Raw genomic sequence first — 26,527 nt, 5'->3', positions numbered from 1 at the left:
GAAGGAACTTAAAAGGTCAGCAAATTACTTTTCAATGACTGATGAGTACAAGCGATCGTGTCACAAAAAGAGAAACCATATTTAGATGGTGAAACTGTTAAGGAGGTTTTAAAAAGATTAGGGCAAAGAGTTTCAGAACGAAAATTAGATCAAGACTGGCTGGGATCTGAGCGCTGCAGGACAGAAGGAAAGTGAAGTGAAAGGGGAGTGATAATAGAATAATATATATATATAATCTGTTTTGTCTTATCTGAAGTTCGAAAATCGAATGCGGTATTTTGTCTATAGTTAAAATTTGTGTAATTCGGCTCCCACAGCTGGTCGTTTGTATTTATTTAACTTATATGGCAGCATACTCTATGGTACAGCTTGCACTTTGACCCCACAAATAGGAAGTACAGTATACTATTGCTGGACACGTTGACAGTAATCTTCTGCCAGTTAATTAATGCTAGCATCCACTTGGTACCTGACGTAAAATTATTACCTGTGAGTGAAAAATGTGTTTTATTTAAACTTGTGATTATACTGTATATAATTAAATGTCATAACAGTATTCTAAAGTGAACTTTTTAGTAAACGATTCAATACTTATTACGGTTTACCAGTCTACTCTACGCAGTAATAGCGTAGTTCACTAGGGACAACACAACCCAAGGTTTGAATATTTGTAAATGTTCGGAATGCGTATTTTTTTAACCCGCTTGGTTAATGAGTAGCCTCAGTAGGCCGAGGAGGCTCGAACCCCACTCAGACTGAGTCAAGGGGATTGAACTGAAAGTGGGCGAGGGAGAAATGCTTAAGACGAATGCGAAGGGAGGCGTTTGAGTTCAGTTTATGTAGCTAGTTTGGTGGTGATAGTAATTAGGTGCAACTGTGTGAGATTTACTGTAATTGTTATCTGTCCTGAATTTCCATTAATAACTTCCTTTAATATTTTTTTAAATTGTAAAGTTATAAAAAATAGTATATTTACATTTTTAAAAAGGTGATATGTAAATAGTAAAGACATTCAAAACGTGCATAAATGTTAGCATTTACGTTTTGTTTTGTATACGGTATGTTTAATTTTACTCCTTATTCCAAAGTTACGTTTAATATTTGTTCAATAAATTATTGAAGGTTACATTCCTGACTCTGTAATTTTTTAATGGAGTTTGGCTGGCTGTCAAATTGTGGTAGAAAACTCATAAGGAGGACAGTACAGGGTGAGTGTTCTTTCCCTCCTTCCAATAATGTTCTCCTCAACTCATTTCAGTACTGTAAAAAACAAGTATATCGTGTCAATGGAACCTGTCCCTCCTCCCTTATGTGTCCTGCATTTGTGTGGAATTTACATTCACATTCATAGAATGTTATAGGAAACATGTTATAGGAAACTTAAGTACCTAAGTACTTATGAGTGGATGCTTTGTTCATTTTGAGAACACACTTTTTTAGATGACTGAAATACTCTACTGTATATCCGACAGTGCAGTCAGTCTGGCTCCTCATTGCTGGTCTCATTTTATTCAGGCAACTGCCATAAATAGAAAAAAATAATAACATACAGTATCTAATGTGTAAATGTGCAAATCTTTATTAATGGAAAATTAGTTAGCCCGATGAATGACAAACGGAAGCTTATTTATCAGAAATGTTGCATGCATGGCAAAGAGGGCCAGACTGCTTTCAGTAACAATATATGACAATTGGATGTACTGAATTTTCCTGCCATTGCTGTGCTCTAAAATAAATATGCCACATAAATGCCTGCCTGGCCATTAAATATAAGGGAAAGGAACAAGTAATAGGTTTATTCCATGCTGAAAAGAGAAGAAAGAAAACAGAATGTTTCGGCCATGGAGCCTTCTTCAGGTGTGTTTTCTAATAGACATTTCTGATATTGCTGACATACAGTATGTCTGATGACAGTTTCTGGCCAGATTAGTTTCCCTGTGGATCTGAACTGAATAGTGTTTTATTAAGTATTGGATTATTGAAAGATTTAAATTCTCAGATCCACAAATGTAATCTGTATAAAAATATGTATAGAAATACAAAACAAATAAAATATTTTAGTACTATGGGCTTTTTAATAGCTCCTTAGTAATTTAATAAGTGGCAAATAATTAGGTACGTAGATTTAAGTTTAATGACATTCAGTTGTAACAATAGATTATAAGATACCCAGGATAGCTTCAGTGCAGTTTTAAAACACCAAATGTTTTTTGCAGCACATGGCTCTTTATTTTTGCTAAAATATGGAATGAAATAAGCAAATATTTTTTTTTAAAGCAACCTCTCTTGTTAAAAGGGTCCATCACAGAAGTTCATAATTGAGCTGCCAAAACAAGCAATCAAAAACATAATTTATTATTAATTTAAAAATGCAAAACTCAATCAGAATAATTGGAAAACAGGACACACTCATTGTTTAAAACCATAACAAGTTGAATTCAATCCAAAATGAGATAAAGCACAATGTCCTAATTAAATGTTTGAATTCAACTTCTTGTGAATGTGTCAAAATATAACAACCCTATTTGTGTAAATTAATTAAACTATGGAACTTCAAACTATTCCATTATTTTCTTAAAAGGGAAATCACAAGAACTCATTATGTTCGTTTTCACTTTTAAATGGAAGATCATTTACAGTAGCTGCAGTGCTTTGTGCTGATTAGTTTAAAATTGTTCTGTTCATGACAAATGGAGTCTAATAGACAATGTACTTGCAGGGGCACAACATTGTGTGGTTTAATAATTTGTTATTTTTTATATCGTGCACCTTTGTGCCGTGTACAGCATCTGCTTTTAGTAATGACAGTAATTGTGACTTAAAGTGAATTAGCGTTTATGGTTTTTGAAACAAAATTAATTCCCTAACTCATACCTCTGATCACCTTGTGTTAAAAAATAAATCAGTATTTGCTAAATTAAACCAGTTAAGTATTTTAAATTGCTTACCTGTTTTCCATCCTGCAGTATTAATAATATCAATTAATAATTAATTAAATCAGTATTAATAGTATTGAATTTTGCCTTCAAATAATGTTTGCTGTGATTTCTTTTTCCACCAGGGCTAATCAGACGTTGTTTGGACCAGGTTTCAATCACTGTGGAAACATGTTGCTGTTCTAAAAATCTGTAGTTTCCCTTTTCTCTCTTAAAGATTAGTAGCCTGGGGAAAAATGGGAGGAAATATGAAAAATGTCCTTGTTGTCTCTTTTGGATTTTTGCTGCTCTTCACTGCATATGGAGGACTTCAAAGTTTACAGGTAGTGTATTGCATACAGTAGTAAGATATAAAAAGATCTGTTAAAAATATAAAAAGAAAGTTCATTTTCTTTTAAAGGTTAAAATGTTCAAAACATGACAAGCATATTATAATACATCAACAGCTATCATAATCTTTACTGGCAGCATTTGAAGTTGCATATAATTTTTTAGAAAACACATACTTCTTATTGTAAAATTGCATTACTTTTGATATTACATATTTAATATAGACTGTTGTTATGTAGCTAATTAATATACTTAACAACAGACATTCAAAACAATTCTGTAATGCTATGGTGTTACATGGTTTGAAGTGAATTGTGGATTTTAAATTTCACTAATTTCTTTCCTGAAGAGTATAGTGCGAACAGGTCTGTTACATTGTCTCATTGGAGATCATTATGGTAGAATATTAAGACAAAATGAATGTATAAACCAAAAACAAAACATTGATTCTGAAAACTCCATGTACATTAACCAGCCCACATTTTTATTTTTAGAATTACAGAAAATGGAGCCTTAAATACACACCTCAGAAAAGATGGTGCTAACTCTTCAACTACTGTAACAGTACTGACAATAAGGCTGACAGCGTGCTAAAAGAAATGTCAGAAGATTTTTATAATTGAGTATAAAAAGATTGCAGTAGAGCAAGCAGCACTAAATGACAGCAAATAAACTAATGACAGCCACCATTTGATCCACCATGAAACAAAAATAACAAAAATTAAGAATAAAGACTGCTAAACCAGTCAATTTATAACATGTTAAAAATGTAATCATACTGTATGTCAATGTAATCTGAAACATTGTACAAATTGTGATGAAAAGGAAAAGTAATACCTGCCTATAATTCCGGAGCTTTGGGTAGTCTGAAGTTAAGGATCTAGTAGTGACTGGTTTATTCAGTTTATATACGTTTATGTAATTATGGTAGGTCTATACTTACTGTTTCATTGTGGAAGTGACTTTAAATGCTACTTAGGTTTTTTTAAAGATACATTCCTTTGGTGTGCCTGGTATACCATACTTACCTTATAGCAAGTTGAATAATTTAAAGAATAATATGTCTGGCTATAATTCAGACTCAAATCGCATGTTTTTTTGTAATCAGACTCAAATTTTATGTTATGGCAACCATAATGAAAAGGACCTATAAATGTGAATAAATCATCTCAATCTTATACTTGCTCTTTGTTTTTTGGTTTCAGAGCAGCCTTAATGCCAGTGAAGGGATGGGTGTAGCATCTCTGAGTGTCATCTATGCGTCTATCATCCTGTCTTCAATGTTCTTACCACCCATTCTTATTAAGAATTTGGGCTGCAAACGGACCATTGTTGCATCCATGGGTTGCTATGTGGCATATTCATTCGGCAACATCTACCCGGGCTGGTACTGTAAATTCTAATTGTCTTTGTACTACAGTATGTCAGTGTCACTGTAAACATGTTTTTGCCTATTCTGGTTGAAGCCACTAATTTTATGTGTTTCCTTTATCCAGGATGATATATATTTGAAATAATTTTATTTACTGAAAAATAAAAACTTCTAAAAGATACAAATTACAGAATAATGGAAGAGTGATGAAAATGAAGCATGCTAGATCTGCTGTACTTTTGTTGTGATTGTGAATACCGCTGTGTTTACATGAACATTAGCAGTTTTCTCTACACATTTTATTTAAGATAAAGATTGATAGAACTATTTTACTTACATTTTGAAGAAGGATTTGGTTAGTGTACAGTTAGTGTACAGTGACAGGGTGTAGTGATGTGAGTATCTTAAATGTTCTGAAATAATTGGAAATTGCAACAGTTAGTTGTGAGTGTGCTTTAAGGCTGTAAGGAATGGAAAAGACAGAATAACAAGCAGTTGCTGCATACGGCTTTACAACACACAATCCACAATTTCATAATACAGTCCCAAAACATCAAAAGCAAACCAAGTAGAGGTAGTGGTGCAGGGATCTTTGTTTTTTCAAATAGTTTTTCCACTTTGTCAGACTAGTTACAGTAAATCACTAGATATACTGTATCTAGTGTATCAGTGTCAACTGATTAGATATAAGTGTGTAGTTTGGCAACTCCACAGCTGAGCAGAGGAACCAACTGGAGAGAATTGTGCGCTCCGCCTAAAACATTATCAGATGTGAGCTGACCTGGATCTCTGATATCTATGAGACCCACATTCAGCATAAAAGACTGAAAATACTCCAAGACCCTGCACACCATGCTAATCCACTCCTTATACCCCTCCCCTCAGGAAAAAGACTCAGAACCATTAAGACCAAAACCTCCCATTTCCTCAACAGCACTTATTGTAAGACTATCCGGATACTAAACAGCTCCCCAATCATACATCAGCACTTTGAGGGTGATTACTGACAATGCAAGTGGACCATAAACCTTCCAATGCACCAGTCACTTTATTTTAATACTGTATTCGATTTCTTCTTATTCTTTGTTTTTAATGTTCACTTTTTTAAAGTAATCTGGTTGTGTCTTATGGTTTTGTGTTACTGTTCTTATTGTTTTATTGTTTAACTGAGGCAAATTCCTAAATTGGTATAGCAATAAATATTGAATCTGATTCTAAATTATTGAACCTTATTGAACAAAAGAGGCTTATTCACTGAAGATGCAGCATACTTTGAGCATTACTTGTAATGTCACATTGCTTTGCTCATCATTACAATAACCACACTAGTCAACTGTGTAATGTTGCCATAGCCAAAATGTAAATGTAGTGGCTCTCTGAAGGCACCAGTTCTGTAGGGTTTGGGCATTTACTGGAACAATTATTAATTGTAGCAGTAAATCACAAAGTTGATTCTTTTGATGGCTTTAGAATCCAACCATGCGACATAACTCAAACAACGCACACACACAGGTACTAATACACGAGGATACATTTATTAATACATAGAATATGCATATAAAACTAACAGATCTTATCAAGAGGGTTATCAGAATACAAAAGGTATATATTCAATCAGTTACAAAGTGTTACACACATCAAGAGGACATACGTTCAGTATATCATTCATTAAGACCGTTTCATAAATGAACTTGGTTATAACTTCTACATTAGATACTCAAAACAAGTACATAACTCTTAGGAATTAAATTGATATCAACTGGTTGGGATAACAATTGAATTCTCGAGCTGTAATGCATTGAAGTTGAATACTCATCCAATCTTTGGGGATTCAGATCTCCTGCGGGCAGAAAGAAACAGTTGCAGGCTGTTGCTGTCCAATCCGCGCTCTCTGGCTCGGTGCCAGGCTGTGCTGTGCGGCTTGCGACGGTGCGCTGCTGATGCTCACTGACCGGCTAGTTAGTGTTGGCTTTAAAGCCAAATATAGCGGCGAGGCTTATTAATAAGAAAGAATGAAGTGTTTCTGAGCTTTCCCAAATTAGGCCTCATCTCTCTGTTCATCCCTGTGGTGCAGCCACAGAGAAACTATTCATGCAGGCTGATTTAAGGTTCCTTTGATAAGGTTTCCTAGGACAGCTCCCAAAGGGGGATGCACTTAGCTAAGCCTGGCTATCATGATCAATGGTCATCCATTGGCGCCTATCTGTCTAGGGAGTGCCAGTTGGACATCTGGACTGCATTACTAAGTGTCAGGAGTAAGTGACTCATATCTCACCTTGATCAACCAATCAGGGACTGGTAGGGCCGAGTAACCCACGTGGGACTCTGATGCCCATGGAACTTTCAGCCAATCATTGAGCTGAAATTCCTCCAGGTAAAAACAGGCAACACAGAGAGCCTGAGAGAGACAAGAACAAGATTCAGATTCAACAAGATTCAGTAAGATTCAGGAGAATTCAGTGGACTGTTCTAAAGGGAATTCAAAGGAGAATTCCAGGGCAGGACGGCCCAGGAGCAGAAGGCTCCCAATGGCAGGACATTCTCGCAGCGCGCCTCCTGACCATCCTGAGACTCAGCCCGGACAACCACGGAACGGTCAGTGTGTCCGAGTGCCAGAACTTTCCTTTGTTCTAAGAGTCTAGAGTGGAGGTTGCCAGAGAGTAACCAGCAGCAGGCCTCGTGAACAGGTCGGAACTGTGGACAGCTGAATCACTATTCAGAACTAGCTCTTCATCAGGAACGAACCGGTCCTCTTCCTGACTTGCTGGGACCCACAGTCATCTTTTCTCCTGTGCAAAAACTTTGCTAGTTAAAGCCAACAGTGAGCATCAGCAGCGCACCGTTGCAAGCCGCACAGCACAGCCTGGCACCGAGCCAGAGAGCGCGGATTGGACAGCAACAAGCCTGCAACTGTTTCTTTGTGCCCGCAGGAGATCTGAATCCCCAAAGATTGGATGAGTATTCAACTTCAATGCATTACAGCTCGAGAATTCAATTGTTATCCAAACCAGTTGATATCAATTTAATTCCTAAGAGTTATGTACTTGTTTTGAGTATCTAATATAGAAGTTGTAACCAAGTTCACTTTACGAAACGGTCTTAATGAATGATATACTGAACGTATGTCCTCTTGATATGTGTAACTCTTGGTAACTGATTGAATATATACCTTTTGTATTCTGATAACCCTCTCGATAAGATCTGTTAGGTTTATATGCATATTCTATGTATTAATAAATGTATCCTCGTGTATTAGTACCTGTGTGTGCGCGTTGTTTGAGTTATGTCGCTTGGTTGGATTCTAAAGCCATCAAAAGAATCAACTTTGTGATTTACTGCTACAATTAATAATCGTCTCAGTAAATGCCCAAACCCTACAGAACTGGTGCCTTCAGAGAGCCACTATGATTACATATTTGGCGTCCCTGAACCGGTTTTCCCTACAACAGTCTTTCCAAAAAGGGTTTTATGGAGAGGGAGTACAACATTCCAGAAAAAGAGCACCCTTGTCGAATACCCTTATGAATGGGAAATGAGGTCACCATTGACTTTAAGTACACTGAACATGTTACTGTAGAGCAGCTGAATTTTAACCAAAAAATCTTAGAGGTGGCAATAAGATCTCTTATAACATGGTCTCTTTTGATGGAGAATAAGTCTGAATGGGATGAACTATGGACCCTAAAACAGTCTTTAGCTAGTTATCCTAAACCTTGGACATGATCTTATAGTCTGAACAAAGGGTGCTTTCATGGCACCAACTCTTAGTATTACATACTGTAAGCGTTCTTTTTTACCAATAGGGGGAGCTCTGCACTTTGATAGCGCAGAGAGTTCATTATTCCGTACACTTTCTTTGAACACTTTGAAAAAGTCTATCCCCATGTAGACTATGTCTACAATGTAGACTAAAAATCCACTGGAGACCTTTTTGTCGAGCAGAGGAGGAGTTTATTGTATATTCGGCCGAAGAGGAGCACCCTTCTTGCAATTAAGAGGATAGTTCTAACAAGAAAAGTTACAGCTGACTTTTTATACCCTTAGGTGATAAGGAAGACAAAGTCTCAAAAAGGAAAACTTCAATCAAATTACATTTCTATTGGTTAAGCAAACTTCTAAGACAATCATAAGATGTCTATGTAACTGAGCTGTATCAGTGTTTTCTAAAAGCTGGTACAGTAGTTGCAGTTGGCCTTCTACACAAAAACAATTCTTTGGGATTCTTAAAACAAGAGGTCTTTGTGTCTTTAGGGCCCTAGTCTTATCAACAGGAGATTGTATCTGAATACATCAACAACATTTAATGTTGCAGCTGGTGTTTTGCTGAACATGATGTATAGAGAGAGAATTTAACCCTTGTTAACATCATTCGAAATCATACACGGCTTCTCCTGAATGAAACAACATGTTTCGGTTCAGGAGATTTAGAGACTACTGAGCACTCTCACTAACAGTCCGTTCCACAGGAAGGACGGGATGTTCTTTGATGGCGATCAAAACCCCATCAGCTACAACTCCATTTTGTACTAATTTATGTACAGCACTAGATCTTCTTAGATTAAAAACGCTACAAGAGATTTATTCATTCTGGAAACAGACCATACAACATGTTACTATAGCCCACCACCTTCCCTACCTCAACAGCACATTTTTCAACTGAGACAAGTGCGTCAACCTGAATCTTAGCCCCATGTCTCCTTGGCATATTCTCAAAGCTGATGCCATTAAAAGTATTTGAAATGTAACACAAATACTGATAACAGAAATATAGGAGAAAGTAGTGAAAAAGAAAAACAAATATTAAACAAACTGAACTTCAGAATATCTCCGTAATGCCAGACTACTAAAATACATCCTCTCTCTTGCCACCTGATGTCAAATCTGGGTGAGCCAGATCCTGCAGCCCTGGGTTTTCTTGGAAACCCAAGAAATCCTCTGTTTGGATTTCCAAGCCCCTTCAACCAATTAACAGGTGCTCAATCTATTAAGACCATCCTGTTTAGACCCCGCTATGCCATTGTTATGGTGCTCTGTCATTGAATGGCTTCCAAAATTATGGCAGTGTCATAAACAGTTCTGGCCTACTGAAGTCCACCTGTTACAATCAGTCTTCTTCCCAGCACCAGACCAGTAGCTCCAAGTTCTCCACCAGCTTCCCACACAGCAGGTCAGACTCCTTGTCTGTTCCTGCCCTGAAGACTGCGCTTGCTATCAGACAACCACGTTTTCTCAACCACCATATTCTTGTCTCCATCTACATCTACTGCATGTCTTTTTCCGTCCTGCCTCTACCACTTCAGGTTTTTCCCGACCCTCTGGAAATCACCGAACATTTGTACTTGGATTACCAGCCTGTTAGCAAGACGAGGCTGTCATTTCTAGCTAGCTATGTCATAACCCCTGAGCCACAAAATCCCAGTACCATAAAATATGTGGCTCTTCTAAAAAGTGACTCTCCTCTAACTACAAAAAGGAGATGTACAGGACATTTATGATTGTAATTTGATGTAGCAGATGTAGCATCTGTGGAAACAACAATAGTACTAGGAACAGCTCAGGGCAAAAGCGATCTCATTGATCAATACACAATATTTCACATTAATTATTTTTGTTTCAGGTCACACATTACATTGTATATAATATTGTACTGCATAGCTGCATTTAACACAGAGATAGATATAAATGTGTATGAATGAGTAAGATTTGACAGACAAGGTATAAGATTGACAGACTAGAATTATCAAATCACATTTTCTATTGGAACTAAGTCATGACTTTCACTGGGCCACTCAGTCCCTTTTGTCTAACCAGATTTAGTTTCATTCCTAAGTACACTAGGTTATTCTCTTTTTTTACCTCAGTTTGTTTAACATGATGCAGCAACGAACATACTTTCAGCTAGGATGATGCTCAGTAGGTGATACGTTGTGTTGGGGTTGTGCTTTTGCTGTGCATTTATACCAAAAATTAAATTTTGCTTTGTCTGCCCATAAAATCTTCTGCAACAGTATCTCTCATACACGACTTAAGCTGTCTTTTACAGTAAAGGCATTTTTCTTGCAATCCACCCATAAATAATAATAATAATAGTAATAATAACTGCTTACACTTATATAATGTTTTTCTAGACACTCCACTCAAAGTGCTTTACAGGTAATGGAAACTCCCCTCCACTGCCACCAATGTGCAGCATCCACCTGGATGATGCGATGGCAGCAATAGTGCACCAGAACGCCAGAACCACACATCAGCTAAAGGCCATATAAAGATAAAGGCCATTTAAAAGCCACCCATAAAGTCATGATCTAATCCTCTCTATAAAGACCATTATATTCATTTTGAGACTTTGTTGGGAATTGGGAATACCCATGTCAGATTTTCCAGCATTGTACTTCAGATTTCAGAAATTCTGATTTGATAATATCATATTAGCAATCATCAGCAGTGTACAGTATTTGTAACATTAACCTATTTATTTTTTTGTCTTTCTCAGGCCTACCATGATCATCACTTCTGTGATTTTGGGGTTAGGAGCCTCTCCTTTGTGGTCTGCAAAGTGTACTTACCTCACTATAAGTGGCAACATGCAGGCTGAAAAGGACAACAAGAGAGGTCCCGATGTTGTCAACCAATACTTTGGGATCTTCTTTTTAATATTTCAGTCATCTGCAGTGTGGGGAAACCTCATGTCTTCTCTTATCTTTGGGAAAGATACAGAAATTGGTAAGAATAACAAAATACAATCAGAACCTCATTATCAGTTTTATTTCCTGTGCCATTGTTCTGACATTACAATAGGTTACAATTAGTAATGTCATATAATGTGACGTGGGACACTAACACTTCTTTAAGCTTGAGGGAGGAGTGCAGTCAGGAGCTGAGAAAGCTGTGCTGACTAATCTCAACCCATCTCTTAGTGACTCCCAGCCAGTTGTGTGCTGCCCTGCCACTAGGGGAAACCTACTCAGTTGGCTGGTGACATTGCCTAGACCTGACGCTAAACTTGCAATGCCTGCCTCATTGAGTATACTGTACTTCACTCTTTTCTGATGGCTTTCTTATTGATTTTGTAGATAGGGGACATAGACTTGAAGACGGTTATTAAAGGATTGATGATGCCTTGCCCCTCGTCGTCATGATGACTTTTAGTGCAAAGTGGCCTTAATACTGAAAGGGACTGTTGATCCAAATATATACACAGTACTCCTTGGAATTATATACTGTATCCATCACCATCCTTTATTATTTACCTCCCTGTACAAAACAAATATAAAGGTATTTTCAGGCAAGAACTCCACTAATTCCTTTACTTCTTTCATGATTGAGATCATATTTTTTGATTGTTTTACAGATTTGTGTAACAATAAAGAGCATAAAACCCATGTTCTAAGATTTTGTGTGTCTAATTCCTCATGACTCTGTCAAGTGTGTAACTAGAGAATGAAAAATGTTTTTCATTTAATAATACAGATTGAGAAAATGTCTCTGGCACACTATGTCCCAGATATATGGCATATGTGATATATGTGATTTTATAGGATCACCATAATGTGTTTTGCTGTGTATTTCTGCATAATAATTTATAAAGTCCTTATTAGACTGGGGAAGCCTTGTAATCAGGAGTTATGTTGTTCACATGTTCATTATCATTCCCTTAGGCTAGAACTTGCAGTCTTGTTTTGGTAACCAAAGACCATGACTTAAGTTACTGTTGTTCTACTCACAGTGATCAGTTGATGTGAACCTTGCCTTTGGCACTCCTCTTTTGGTAAACACTATAGTTTGCTGAAACATTGCACTCTTTTAAATTTAAACTGATTATTTTTAAAGTACTTTTGTGTAACAGACATAATGCACTCTAGAATGCCTTAGTATGGAATGCACTTTACAAATATTGCTTGGTAGTCTAATGTAATTACATTTTTCATTCTGAAGCTGAAATACCTAAAGAAGACCTGAAGTTCTGTGGAGCAGGCAGCTGTGAGTATAGTGGTGCAGCTGCAGGAAACTCAACAAGGCCTCCAGACACGTTAGTCTATACTCTTCTGGGCAGTTACATAGGTAAGTGTGTCCATACAGGTATGTACAGTTACTCAACACTGAGAGACCATGTGTTACATACTGTATAAGCAGCAATACTATGATACATAGTTTAACAAAAAGTATTCAATATTCTTTCCAAGTTAGATCAATGCTTGGGACTTGCAGAGTTACATTACATTACAATAATGCATTACAATACATTTTATTAATTTAATATGTACAAGATTTTTTACACAATTAGACTTTCTGATTATTTTTTACATTAGATCTTATTTATTTTTATACCTACTCTGTTTGCAACCATTAAATATTTCTTTCTTTAAGTTTAGGCTAAAAGTAAGGATTCCTGTATTGCAAGAGGGAAGAATAAGATAGGAAACACATGCCTGTGCAACCCCTCCAGAAGAACCATTACGAGTTCCTACTGGAGGTTTACTGCCTACTGAGGAAAAAAGTGTCCCTCATTTAGTTCACTGAATGTCTGAAGGCTCCTAGGAAGTCGCAGGAGTTGAGAGTTAGTTGCCAGCAAAGAAAACTATTCTATATTTCAAAACTGCATTACTAATATGGTTTTGCATATTATGATTATAATTTATATATACAGTAGTATTTAGTCATCAGCATTTATGTTATGATAAAAACAAAGAAATTAATGTAATATGTCATGTGTCATAAAGCATGACTGTTAAAGAACTTCATGTTGTTTTCCATAGAATGCACTTAAACTGTAGGTAGAAAAACAATGTAAATTAATTTCAGTATTTTCATGTTTCTCCTAATCCTTCTGTAAATCATTGAACAATCCACACAACCTAGATTAATTATAATCATTCATTTATAGGACATAGCTGGTCTTCCTGCACTGCAGCACTGTATTTATGCACCTGCTGTTTATATACAGCAGATGCCATTCCCTTGTGAATCAGGACACCAGGATGCCATGCAGTTGTGGTGGAGCCGGTGCCACATCTCATAAGCAGTTCATTTATCTACATGAAAGTATATCTTCTTATGATTAGCCAAATCCTCTTGATTCACTTCTAATGCAACCCATTTTTTCAAAGCTTTCTTAGATTTCAACACAAATCACATTACTTCAATCCCATATTCTGCAACTCAATCCTTTGTGACAGTATACTGTAGCTCAGAGGCTGTGTTTGTGACCTTTGCAGGTATTGGAGTCCTGGCTATGATCTTTGTGGCAGTTTTCCTGGACAACCTTGACAGAGATGCAGCTCGTGAACTCAGGGACAACAGAGATCCATTTTGGACAGTTTTCCTGGCCACTTTCAAACACCTCTCTGACAAACGACAGATTCTGCTCATCCCTCTGACAATGTACAGTGGTTTTGAGCAGGGCTTCCTTGCAGGAGATTACACCAAAGTAAGAGAACACCCTTGAACAGAAAAGTTACTCTTTTGAAAAATAGGGAATTAATCATAATTTATTTTTAAAATGTCATTGTGAGACAGAAGCAAAGCACCACCAGCCTCTGTTTCTTCTTTCTGTATTAATAGAGATTATATTCTTTGTGTGCTTTTTCAGAGCTCTGACATTAAATGAAACGTATATTTTCTTTAAATTAATTACTATTTAATCACATGGGGAAACAATATATCAACCTATTTATGACTAGATGGAAGTTACTTTCTTAAACTGACATTTATGTTTTTATTCACAACTATCTTTCCAGTACTATGTCACCTGTGCATTGGGAATACATTTTGTTGGTTTTGTGATGATCTGCTTTGGTGCAACAAATTCATTATGTTCCTATGCCTTTGGAAAGCTGGCACAGTATACAGGAAGAGCAGCCTTATTTGGCTTGGGTAAGAAGTGTTTTCTCCAGAACAAGATTACATGTGTTCTAAATATCATTTTCTTGTCAGAACACAAATAAGCGTTTGTTTTTGTGATGTGGTAAAAGTAAAGTGATCCATCAAAGCATAACTGAATCCAGGGTTAAGGTTTTACATGTAAAATAATTGACAGATTAAACTCTCAATCACTTTGGTGAATCATCTTTACAGTATACGTCCCTGAAACAAAGTTTATATTCGTCATAAACCTCTGTTTAGACTTTTTGTCTTTAACCCTGATTTTGATAAAACTACTACTGGTTGCAGGACAAGGCACAGTCTTCACAAGTTACCATTTACACCTTATTGCTTTAAGGACATATGTACTCAAGCAGCTGTATACTTTACGATGTTAATATATAAAAGATCACAAAACATTTTGTATCTCTGCTTTTCTCTTGCAGCAGCCGTGTCAAATTTTAGCTGTATAATAGCCCTGCTCTTGTGGAAACCTCATCCAGACCAGCTAGCAGTCTTCTTTGTATTTCCTGCTCTTTGGGGAATGGCAGATGCTGTGTGGCAGACACAAACCAATGGCAAGTTACCAGAGCTCCCAGATATACTTTGATTTTGCTTATGTGCAGCTGGCACAACAGTAACCAACATTTCATGCACAATTCTTGAAAATTAGGATTGTTAGGATTACTTTAACAACACTAATCTCTTATTCATTAAATAAATGAATTAGGATTTTTTCATTAAATTAGGATTACACATATTATGTAATTATGTACATAAGAATTATTTCAATTAGTTCATCATTGCTATAGTTACAATTTATAGATTCATTAAATTAAGTGTTATTTTTAGCATCTACAGTATCCTAACATGAATGAAATGTTATTTTCTAGCCCTGTATGGAATTCTCTTTCATGAACACAAGGAGGCAGCATTTGCCAATTATCGACTCTGGGAGTCGGTGGGATTTGTGATCGCTTTTGCTTACAGCAACTTAATCTGTTTGGACATTAAACTGTATGTCTTGATAGGAGTTCTGGTTGTTTCAGTGGCACTCTACGGGTTGGTGGAATACAAAGAGTACAAGAGAAGACAATGTGTCAAAGAAAGTGCCAGAGAAGCTGATCATTTCTGAAACTAAATTTTAGCAAACTATTTTGTGTTAACGTTACTTTTTGGTAATGGATTATTACTTTTATGGTAATGGATAATTACTTTTATTTTTATAAGCATGCAGTAACACACAGATGGTGAATTTAAAAAAAATCATAGTTGTTAGTCTTCTTTCTTTCAAAGAATTAAAAGTCTCCATCATCATACTCAGTTTTGTCATTGCTGCAGTATTGCAGACTTCAACTAATATATATTTTGTTGTACCTGAAGACTATTTTATGACATTTTCTTATCATTATGCTTTCTGTTATAAACTTCAAGTCAATTTCAAGAAATGCTTTTTGATGTCATATTGTTATATATTGAATCTAGATACAATGGGGAACACCTCGTTATTGTAAATATTTCCAGTTTCAAATCAAAGGGAAATTTGCTGAGATGTAGTTGTCCCAGATTCAGTGGTCAAAGCAATCATAAAGTTTACCTTGGTTTACAGTACCTTAGTTAATTAAGTTCTGATTAAACACTAGAACTACTATTGGGGTCAATTTGCCACAGAAATAATGTAAAATGTCAGTTTTTGTTTAAAATACATAAATGCCTGTTTGTGATTTTTCCTAAAATTGTGACTCTTAGATATACAATTTGAGCCTATATTTTCAAAACGGCATGCAAATACATTATTCTGTGGCAGCAAAACACTAGTGGCCAGTGCATGTATTTTATAACATCCTGAATCTGGCTGGGATAAATACAGGTTCTTTAAAGCAAGGACATTTCACAGTGCCATCAGAAACTGTGTGAAGGTCCAACTTCATTGAATATTTTAGTATTTTTTTTATTTTATATGAGATGTTTTCCTGTGTATTAAAAACATAAATAGCAAAGTTTGAATACAATCAATGTTTTGCATTATAAGTTTTAAATTTGTATTTTAGCAACATTGTAACTCTTTAAAATGATCATTTTGATCATTTCTTTAATGTACAGGCAGGTCTGTTTGGTGTTATTTGGTCTAAATAAATAAACAATAAAATATATCTGTTCCCCAATCTGAGTGATACATTGAAGTAGTTCAGCTGAGTCAGCATGTGTAGGCTGCAAAGGAACAAGTAATGAGTGTCACACCTGAACAAGGCTCCACAGCCGTAATGTTGTGTTTTCTTTCTTCTCTTTTCAGTATGAAATAAACCTATTACTTGTTCCTGCGTGATACATTGTTACATAAATATTGTTATCAGTAGTTCTACGGATGGTTAAAATTTCAGTAGTTTTAATATTAAGTATTAAATATTAAGTGTCCATAAGCATTGCAGGAAAAGGGGAGAAAACAAGGAAAAAAAGAAAGAGAGACAACTAGAGAGGACAGAGAAAGAGGTGACATAATGCTAGAGCTCCTTGTTTTAATCTGGAAAGACCAGATTGGTGCTATGTATTTGAAACTTGTTAAGAGAGCTTGTCATTCCATGGTTTGTAGGGTCTCTGACTTCCTCTGTAAAGACTCCCTCAATTAAAAACTGCATTTTTAGAACAGGAAAATGCAGTAGAGTTCCCATTCATTTTGCGGAATCCAGGTTTACAGAGAGAGGGATTTAACCAAGGGTTTTATTCTGTTTAGTTTAGAAGGCAGCTTATCTTTTCTTTTGGCCTTTGTAGGTGTTATTTAAGAGTCAAATTCTTGGGGGCAAATATGTGTAAATTTGTAAATACCCCAGCTTGTGTGTTCTAAGTGCATGTTGTATCTTGTTAAGTGTGCCATTGTCATTCTTAATAAACATTTGTTTAACCCAGTGTGCTTGAATTATTACTCTTTTCACATGAGTTGTGCTAAACAAAAAACTTGCATGCCTTTAACAATACCATTCACTTGGTTATGTTCTTGGCAAAATTTTTATAATTTAGAGGTTATGATTTATTTTACTTACTGATTAATCCACTCGGCCATTCATAATATTTTGCTATTTTCATAACCCCCTTTTTGTAACGATATTCACATCAAAATTATACAGGTAATTACATTATTTCTTACAGGAAAATTGTTCATTGCAGCAGTGATATCAATGTACAATATAGAAAATGTATTAATGCATGTTAAAAACGGTATTCAAACAGTAAAATTAATGAGCTTGTCCTTTCTGGGCTCTTAATAATAATAATTAATAATTGCTTACACTTATATAGTGCTTTTCTGGACACTCCACTCAAAACACTTTACAGGTAATGGGGACTCCCCTCCACCACCACCGATGTGCAGCATCCACTTGGATGATGCAACGGCAGCCATAGTGCACCAGAACACTCACCACACATCAGCTATCAGTGGAGAGGAGAGTAATGTAGCCAATTCATAGAGGGGGATTATTAGAAGGCATGGGAAATTTGGCCAGGATGCCAGGGTTACACCCCTACTCTTTTCAAGAAACACCCTGGGATTGTTAATGACCACAGAGAGTCAGGACCTCGGTTTTACATCTCTTTCGAAGGACGACACCTGTTTACAGTATAATGTCCCCATCACTATACTGGGGCATTAGGACCCACATGGACCACAGGGTGATCGCCCCCTGCTGGCCCCACTAACACCTCTTCCAGCAGCAACCCTAGTTTTTCCCAGGAGGTCTCCCATCCAGGTACTGACCAGGCTCACACCTGCTTAGCTTCAGTAGGTTACCAGTTGTGAGTTGCAGGGTGATATGACTGCTGGTTAACAACAGCTATACAGTTTGTGTTTTTGTTATTGATATTGTGAAATGTAAACTTTGACTGCAATTAGAAACCTGGTGTCAGGGAACCGGCAGGTAGTTTTCCAAGGATCCTGTGCATAGCTGTGAATTCTGCGGGATGCAAAGGCAAACAATCCAAAATCGTAATCCAGAAGCAAGGTCGATAGGAGAAGCTAGAGATCAGATAACCAGAAAGAGCCAAGACAAACCGAGAAGACAATCCAAAAGGTGAAATCCAGGAGACGAGATCAAAAAGGGAAAAGTTAAGTCCAAAAAACTGGGAAATCCAATGAGACAAAAACACGCACTAGAGAACTCTAAAGGAGGCTTCTCAATAGTGAGCATGGTTTGGTGCGTGAGGGAACTTTAGTGAAGGGAGAGGGACGTGGTTGGATAAGTGGTCCAGGAGTGATAATCTGGAATCTGGTGCCTTAGAATTATTTGTGAATAAGTTTGTGGCTCATACACAACTAAACTTACTGCCTCAATATTTAGTGCCTGTCAAATGTATAGTGCTTTAGGTCCCTGTGAAATTGAGTGGATTTTGACATTACTCTGCTTACATGTAAGAGACCGTATGGTCTAACTCCAGGTTACCTGAAGGTTGCATGAGTACAGAAATCCAACACTTCATCTGACATCTGATTCAGGTCTTCTTACACTTCTGAGGACGAGGGTACTCAAATGGACAGCAGTGCAGCTCCAAAACTGTGGAACTCATTGCCCAAATCCATTAATGTCACTGCAACTGTTAATATACAGTAATTACAAACATTTTAAATTTTTCTTTTTATTCTAGTTCTTGATGGATAAGCTTTAATACAACAGGCACGGCTGTAATGATTGTCACTAGAATTGGTGCTCAATCACTATTATTAAGACCCATTGTAATATTTTATGTTGCCAAAAAGTATTTTTTACCCAAGAAAAATAAATAATTTATGCATCAGAAATTGTATAATTAGTTCAGATTCTTTGGTGTTTTGTAATCGTGAAATGTTTTTCTGGGCTTATGTGCAATTGTGACATTTTTTATACCATTTACATGTATGGAAAACATGTTTTGTTACTAAAGTCGGTTTTAAAAAATAAAGATAATTTTATATTAAAATGTGTGATCTCTTTTAATCTTCTCAGCTTCTGACAGATATAATAATAATCATATAAAAATTCATTTGATAAGTTATAATTTAATGTTATACATTGTGGAGCTTAAGTGAAACCTTCCATATTTTTGTAAACAATTATTAAAAATAGCTTCTTGAATGGTGAATATTTATACCCTGACATGAGTAATCTATGTGAGAGATAATTCAAAGCAATTTGAGGAATGCATTTTTTGTGTCTACAGGTGCATGCAAAATATTCCTTTATCTTATTCATATTCATGTATTGATCGATGGATACATAATATACAGTACCTACTGTGATTACATCTCAAAAACAGAACTTGAAGACAATTAAGTTTATAAAAGGAAAGAAAAAACATGAAGGGAATGAAACATACAGTATAGAACATACTGTACTGTATAGAATAGTCTCTGAGTGTGGAGTAAAACATTTTAAAATTGTTAAAAAATGATTCCCCCCAGGATAACATACACAAATTTAGATTAAGTTTTCTAGTCAGGTGAGTTTTAATAGAGACTTTTCAGAATTAACAGAAGACAGCACTGATAAAAAAGGGATACAGCAGCCTGTGTGTACAGTACATCTAAATGGTAAACATGGTACCACACTTACGAAAGCTAAAGTATGGACAGTATATCTTCTTATGGCTTTGGAAATGCCATTAATCAATTTATATTTTATCACAATGTCTTCTTTTTTCTCTGTTGTGTGCCTGTCCTATCTTGTTATGCTATACTATTCCTCCATTATACCCATTGTAGTTTAAATGTTGTTTGTTTTTCAGCATACTGTATATTTGTTTTAATATGATAGATACTTTATTCACTTCTGAAAGCTTTTAAGCTTTTCTTTTTGTTTTCTTGTTGTATGTGTTGTTTTCTCAGCTGACAAGACTTCTAGGTATCTCTGGAACTGGCTCACACATCTTTATTGATGATGTAAGTAATTCAGACAGTATCATGAGACAAAGTTTGCATGCTAATTGAATTGTGCTTTTCCAAATATTAAGTCAATGGTCCCGAACATTCATCCAATGCAACCAAGAAGTTAATCAGGAGTAAATAGTGGAATATCTTAGGTTGGCCAAGTCAGTCCCCAGACTGAAATCTAACTGAATACTTACATTACTTACAGAAGAAAAACTTGGAGCCAGTACACAATGAGAATAGAAAAACAAATACATTATTGGCTACAATCAAGCAACTGAAATGATTAAACAATGAGTTTTGTGAGACAGTCCATGTGCAGTTATTGACACAAAGGGATATGTAACTAAATACTACCTTTTAAATTTAGAATTTCACTCTGAAAGTGAATGTTTCCACATTCTTATGATGACTTTAAATTAGTTGTTGACCGCAAAGTATATTTTTGTTTGAATATAACCAAATGGAACTGTTTTGATGTGCTCCTTCTAACTATACAAAGTTTATAAACTGTACTTTATAAAAAGTGACAATGTTTGAACCTTTTCTAAGAAAACTCTACTTGCTGTCGTTATTGTTGTAAAAAATGTTGCAGTACTGTTTTGATACCACTTAATAGGAATTATTAATATGGAATCATTTAACTAAAGAAATTTTGTTAGCTAGAAATATAACTTGTGGTCATTTTGGAAACAATTTGATATGTTCATTTTAACTACATTTTGTTGTTGTTATACAATAGTTTTGTAAGTTTTTGTCTGTTTTTTGTTGTGGGCCTTTTGTATCCAGTCTCTCTTTTCAGCAATTATTTATTATTTATTAAATAATATTATTATTATTTACAACAAGTGTTTGTGGACAATGGATCGAGAATCGTTGACTTAAACATTTGAATCTAAATCGTCTATCTTGGTTGCCTCCCAGAGCAGAGCCAGTGAATGTGACGGACGGGGAGGCAAGGTAGACGGGGAGGACTTCAAGCGAGAGTGAAGCGCTGCAGCTACCTGACCCCACTCCCGAGGGTCATCTTAGCCACTGTGCAATCCGTGGAGAACAAGATGGACGAACTAAGGGGAAGGTTAAGCCATCAGCAGGACATCAAGGATTTGTTTTATTCTCTCTCACACCAAGACCTATTGTAGCTGACCTCCAATACACCAGACTCAGCTGTATTCTCCACCTATCACATGGATCAATCTGGTTAAGAAAAAAGGCGGTGGTGTATGTCTAGTGATTAACAACTCTTGCTGTTCAGATGTGAAAATTCTAAAGCAATTTTGCTCTCTGGACCTGGAACATCTGACTATAAAATGTCATCCTTTCTACTATATCTACTTTAAGAATTTTCATCTGTCGTTATGTCTGCAGTGTATATTCCACCTCGGGATGATGTGAAAGAAGCACTCAGGGAATTATATGCCACCATTAACAACTATAAAACTGCTCACTCTGATCTGTTGTTGCGGGGGACTTTAATCAGGCCAACCTGCGGAATGTTCTTCTGAAATATTACCAGCATCAACAAGGGGTGCGAAATCTTTTGAGAATGTCAACAAGAACGGTACAACACTGGTTGGAGAAGACAGATGAAGTACTGCAGGACTGCTTTGAATATGTGGACTTGGCTGTGTTTATCAGTTCATCAGCAAATGTGTACTAGTTCACTACACACATTAAGAAATGTGTGGATGATTGTGCCCACAAAGACAGTTTGTTTTTTTCCCAACCAGAAACCATAGCGTTATCTGAAATAAGCTCTTGGCACGATCGAAGGCCTTTAAAGTTTGAGAAGGGAATCACGGAACCGCCAGTGCCCGTGTTCCCAGCCGCTGATGATATGGCTGTGTCTGTCACGGAGGGTCAAGTCAGGGCAACTGTCAGGATAGCATTCCTGGATGTGTCCTTAAGTCCTTTGCAGACCAGTTAGCTACCGGTTTTACAGATATTTTTAATCTTTATCGGAATCTTCCGTTCCCGTGTGTTTTAAGAAAACTATCATTATACCGTGCCAAAGAAAAAGACTGCAACCCGTTCTAATGATTACAGACCGGTAGCACTCACATCTACTGTACTGAAATGCTTTGAAAGGCTAGTCATTAGGCATATCAACACAATGGTACCTGAGTGATATTACTGCTGGTTAACTCTCTGATTGCCAAATGACTGGTGTAACAATTTTTCTTTAACCACCTATGGCAGTTTTCACACGTTTGATGAACTTGAGAAGTAACAATTTGGAGCAAAGCTAGAGACCAGCTGATCTCAGCATTGTTCATAGCATTGAGCTCAGCACTCATTGTTCTAATTAGAATTGCAAGGGTCTCTAAAAATCAGAACATTTCAATTAATCTGACCAGATTATAATTATGACCTTTTCTGTCTAGTGTTAGTGGTAACTGAATGTTTCTGGCAATTTAATGTTAATTTTTATTTTAAGAATGGCATTTATGTTAAAATGTACCAGATAGGGTTCATAACTACTTGTTTAATAATGACTGCAATTAGTCACGAAACGCAGCTCTGGGTTTGAGTTGAAATATTTATTGTATTTTAACTACTTTTATTTCCATGGATAAATGATTCAAATGGAGATCCTTCAGAGGAATAAGCAAACACATCGCTTTTTTGGTTTTATGTATTGGCTACATTTTGTCTACAATACTATACATGTAAGTTTTATGCAATTTCAAGGGTTACATTTTTTGCACTTCATCTAAGAATTTTTAATTTATGTTTCTGGATCTCGTAGGTTTGAGATAGCGATCTAGATAAGTAAGTTACAGGCATGTTAAACAATGACTGATTAAGCCATCTACTGCATATTACAGTACTTACATACTAGAACAGAATTCAATTATTACATTACCAGAAGAAAGCTCCATAGCCAAAACGTTGTGTTTCCTTTCTTCTCTTTTCAGCATGGACTTTTTACTTGTTCCTTTGCAGCCGACGCATGCAGATATAGGCTACCTACTTAAAATAATTTAATTTTATTATGGGACAAAGATTTTCTCCATGGGGCTAGGCATTGGCCGGGATTCAAACCAGAAACAGTTCTAGAAAGCATATTTAATTTTATTTTGATGGATTTATTAAGATTGCCTCAAGAAATTAAATATCTGAACAAAATTAGAATGCATTCTCTTTAACAGTAACTGTACTTACCATCTGTAGATTATTGTACTTAAGATAAGTATTTATTAATAGACCACCGATGATGACCATTGCTTCTGGTAGGAAGTACTGTACCAAACTGATTGTGCTAGTAGTATCATAAGTAAAAAAAATACCTTCATGAAAAGTACTTGAATTTTTACAGATCCTGGTTACCACCATGAATTACAGTGCTGATGTTTGGTGCTTCTGGATGACAAGGGTTTAGACAAGGGTTTGAAAAATCAATGTTAACATCATTCCTTATTATAAAGATTTGATATGTGATGGCAATGGTTTTCACGTGTTTTTATGGTTGCAACACAGAGTGCCCATTATGTTCCGAGTCTGAATTGATTAGTGTGGTTCTTGTGCTATTAAATTTGCGATCTTATGAGGCATCACTTGTCTATGACAAATAATAGACAAGTTGTGTTTGACTTGATAAGTGAGTGTTTTTGTTTTGAATAACATTTGACATTGTTTTGTAACAAAAATAACTTTTGGAAAAATCAACTCAGTTAACTTCCTGAGGAAGCATTTGTAGATTCAGACTTTTATGTTTCCTAAAAGGTGATATCTTACACATGCTTTTGTTCTATTGGTATTAATGTCCCAAAGTTAGTTTCCATCTTACATTTGTCTCTTGAATATTCTGTGCAAAACTCTGTCTACCTGTGTTTTATAGGCCAGAAAAAAAGCATACATGTTTTGTATACCTATCTTACTTATTCCTTATTTCTCAAATATTAACTAGCATTTTTACATCAAGAAACCTGCTAGACTGTGATCCTCATGAAATTAATGCTCTATGCTCTAAAACATATGTTTTATCAAACTATTTTATTATATTTTTACAATTCTGTCCACCAGTCTGGAATAGCCTGTAGTTGATCAGTTTAAAAAACCTTAATAATCACAACTGCACTGTAAGATGTGCTTTATCAATCCAAGTGGTGTTTCATGTGATATCCAAATGTAAAGGTATTATAAATTTCAGGTGGGTAGCTGTGTCAGCATGCGTAGTCTGCAAAGGAACATGTAACAGGTTTATTCCATGCTAAAAAGAGAAGAGAGAAAACACAACGTTTCGGCTATGAGCTAACACCTGAAGAAGGCTTCACAGCCAAAACGTGTTTTCTCTCTTCTCTTTTCATCATGGAATAAACCTATTACTTGCTCCTTTGGTATTATACAGTATATTGCCTCTGCTACATGTACTGTAAATCACAGAAATGCTCGCTGGACACCCCAGGTAGGGTTAGGGTTAGCATTGACACACTATTTACACAATTATTTGAGCACAGCACTGGATTTTGGGGCCCAAATCAGGTTTAGGGCACGTGGTTCTGTAGTCCTATCTGAAATTTATTTTTTCAGAAACTCTTGCATCGCACGGTAGTTGTAACCCAAAAATGAGTTGGTGGGATCAAAAGTTGTCACCAAGCTGTATCACTACTGGCAACCCACTGAAGCTAAGCAGGTGTGAGCCTGGTCAGTACCTGGATAGGAGACCTCCTGGGAAAACCTAAGGTTGCTGCTGGAAGAGGTGTTAGTGAGGCCAGCAGGGGGCGCTCACCCTGCAGTCCATGTGGGTCCTAATGCCTCAGTATAGTGATGGGGACACTATACTGTAAACAGGCACCGTCCTTCGGATGAGACGTAAAACCGAGGACCTGACTCTCTGTGGTCATTAAAAATCCCAGGGCGTTTCTCAAAAAGAGTAGGGATGTAACCCCGGTGTCCTGGCCAAATTTCCAATTGGCCCTTACCAATCATGGCCTCCTAATAATCCCCCTCTATGAATTGGCTACATTACTTTGCTCTCCTCCCCACTGATAGCTGATGTGTGGTGAGCGTTCTGGCGCACTATGGCTGCCGTCGCATCATCCAGGTGGATGCTGCACATTGGTGGGGGTGGAGGGGAGTCCCCATTACCTGTAAAGGGCTTTGAGTGGAGTGTCCAGAAAAGCGCTATATAAGTGTAAGCAATTATTATTATTATTATTATTATTATTGAATCTCATTTAATTGCAAGAGCTTTGATCAACCATCTTGATTTTTTCCCACTCATACCTTTTGGTTTGGGGAACATGTCAAAATCCAATGCCCAGAGAGGCTCAGATATAGATCGCGGAAATGCCCAGTTGACACCCCAGGTAGGGTAAGGGAGAGCATTCACACACTACTTAGACCATATTTAAGCTCAGGGCCAGATTTCAGGGCCCAAGTCAGGTTTAGGACAGGTGGTTTTGTAGTACTATCTGAATTTTTTTTTCACAAACTCTCTGGGGCTTGGATAGCACAATGTAATGCGTGGTAGTTGTATCCTGAAACTGCAAGAAACTGAGTCAGCGGGATCAAAAGTTGTCACCAAGCATTATTGAATCTCATGTAATTGCAAGAGCTTTGATCAACAGTCTTGATTGTTTTTAAATCATACCTCTTGGTTTGGGGAACACAAAAATACAAAACCCCCAAAATAATTCACAAACCAAGCATTATCCGATGCCAAAATCCGATGCCCAGAGAGGCTCAGATATAGATCACAGAAATGCTCACTGGACATCCGAAGTAGGGTTAGGGTTTGCATTCACACACTATTTACACAATTTTTAAGCTCAGCGCCGTATCAACACAACTGTCTTGTAACTTTGTACCAAAGTCCTATGCAAGTTGTTACAGCTTTAGGTGACTAGAAGTGTCTGTTAGATTTTAGTTTGTGACACTGGGAAGAGTAAATACTTCTAACTTCAAAGGAGATAGGATGTTTGCTGAGGTTTGTGTGGGGGGTCCCTCAAGCATTAACAACAATAAGGTAAAGTTTACCTTAGTACACTTATGGACGTTGTGGTGTAATGATTGGCAAGGAGGAGCAGCACAGAAAGAGACAATATACAGTAAAATCACTTTAAGAGCACAAAGGGGAGAGAGGAAAGAAGCAGAAGGAGAGAGAAGACAAGGAGGAAGAGGAGAAACAGG

The 26,527-nt window shown here is 36.6% G+C and overlaps 1 protein-coding gene across 5 annotated transcripts; it reads left to right on the top strand.

The window, feature by feature from the left end:
- Positions 1-406: 406 nt before the first annotated feature.
- LOC102692052 (protein unc-93 homolog A-like) lies at positions 407-17,054 on the top strand. Of its 5 annotated transcripts, XM_015343890.2 has the most exons (10): positions 420-489; positions 1,123-1,208; positions 3,154-3,259; positions 4,472-4,653; positions 11,132-11,361; positions 12,574-12,699; positions 13,854-14,065; positions 14,376-14,511; positions 14,946-15,077; positions 15,393-17,054. In XM_015343890.2, exons 3-10 carry the CDS (start codon positions 3,173-3,175, stop codon positions 15,632-15,634), a joined length of 1,347 nt encoding a protein of 448 aa, XP_015199376.1. In that variant the 5' UTR covers positions 420-489; positions 1,123-1,208; positions 3,154-3,172; the 3' UTR covers positions 15,635-17,054. The 5 variants fall into 5 exon arrangements, with proteins under 5 accessions (XP_015199355.1, XP_015199376.1, XP_015199371.1 ...); XM_015343869.1 differs by lacking the exon at positions 1,123-1,208 and having other exon boundaries at positions 407-489; XM_015343885.1 differs by lacking the exon at positions 1,123-1,208 and having other exon boundaries at positions 434-489; positions 3,062-3,259.
- Positions 17,055-26,527: the final 9,473 nt, after the last annotated feature.

Source organism: Lepisosteus oculatus, chromosome 2 (assembly GCF_040954835.1).
Source record: "Lepisosteus oculatus isolate fLepOcu1 chromosome 2, fLepOcu1.hap2, whole genome shotgun sequence".
Taxonomy (NCBI): Eukaryota; Metazoa; Chordata; class Actinopteri; order Semionotiformes; family Lepisosteidae; genus Lepisosteus; species Lepisosteus oculatus.
Note: the sequence above shows the minus strand (reverse complement) of the source record. Positions and strands in the feature narration are given on the sequence as shown.

Coding starts and splice junctions, on each gene's coding strand:
- LOC102692052 (XM_015343869.1), top strand. CDS start 3,173: ATGGGAGGAAATATGAAAAATGTCCTTGTTGTCTCTTTTGGATTTTTG. Junction 4,654..11,131: donor GGCAACATCTACCCGGGCTG/GTACTGTAAATT, acceptor TGTCTTTCTCAG/GCCTACCATGATCATCACTT. Junction 12,700..13,853: donor TCTTCTGGGCAGTTACATAG/GTAAGTGTGTCC, acceptor TGACCTTTGCAG/GTATTGGAGTCCTGGCTATG.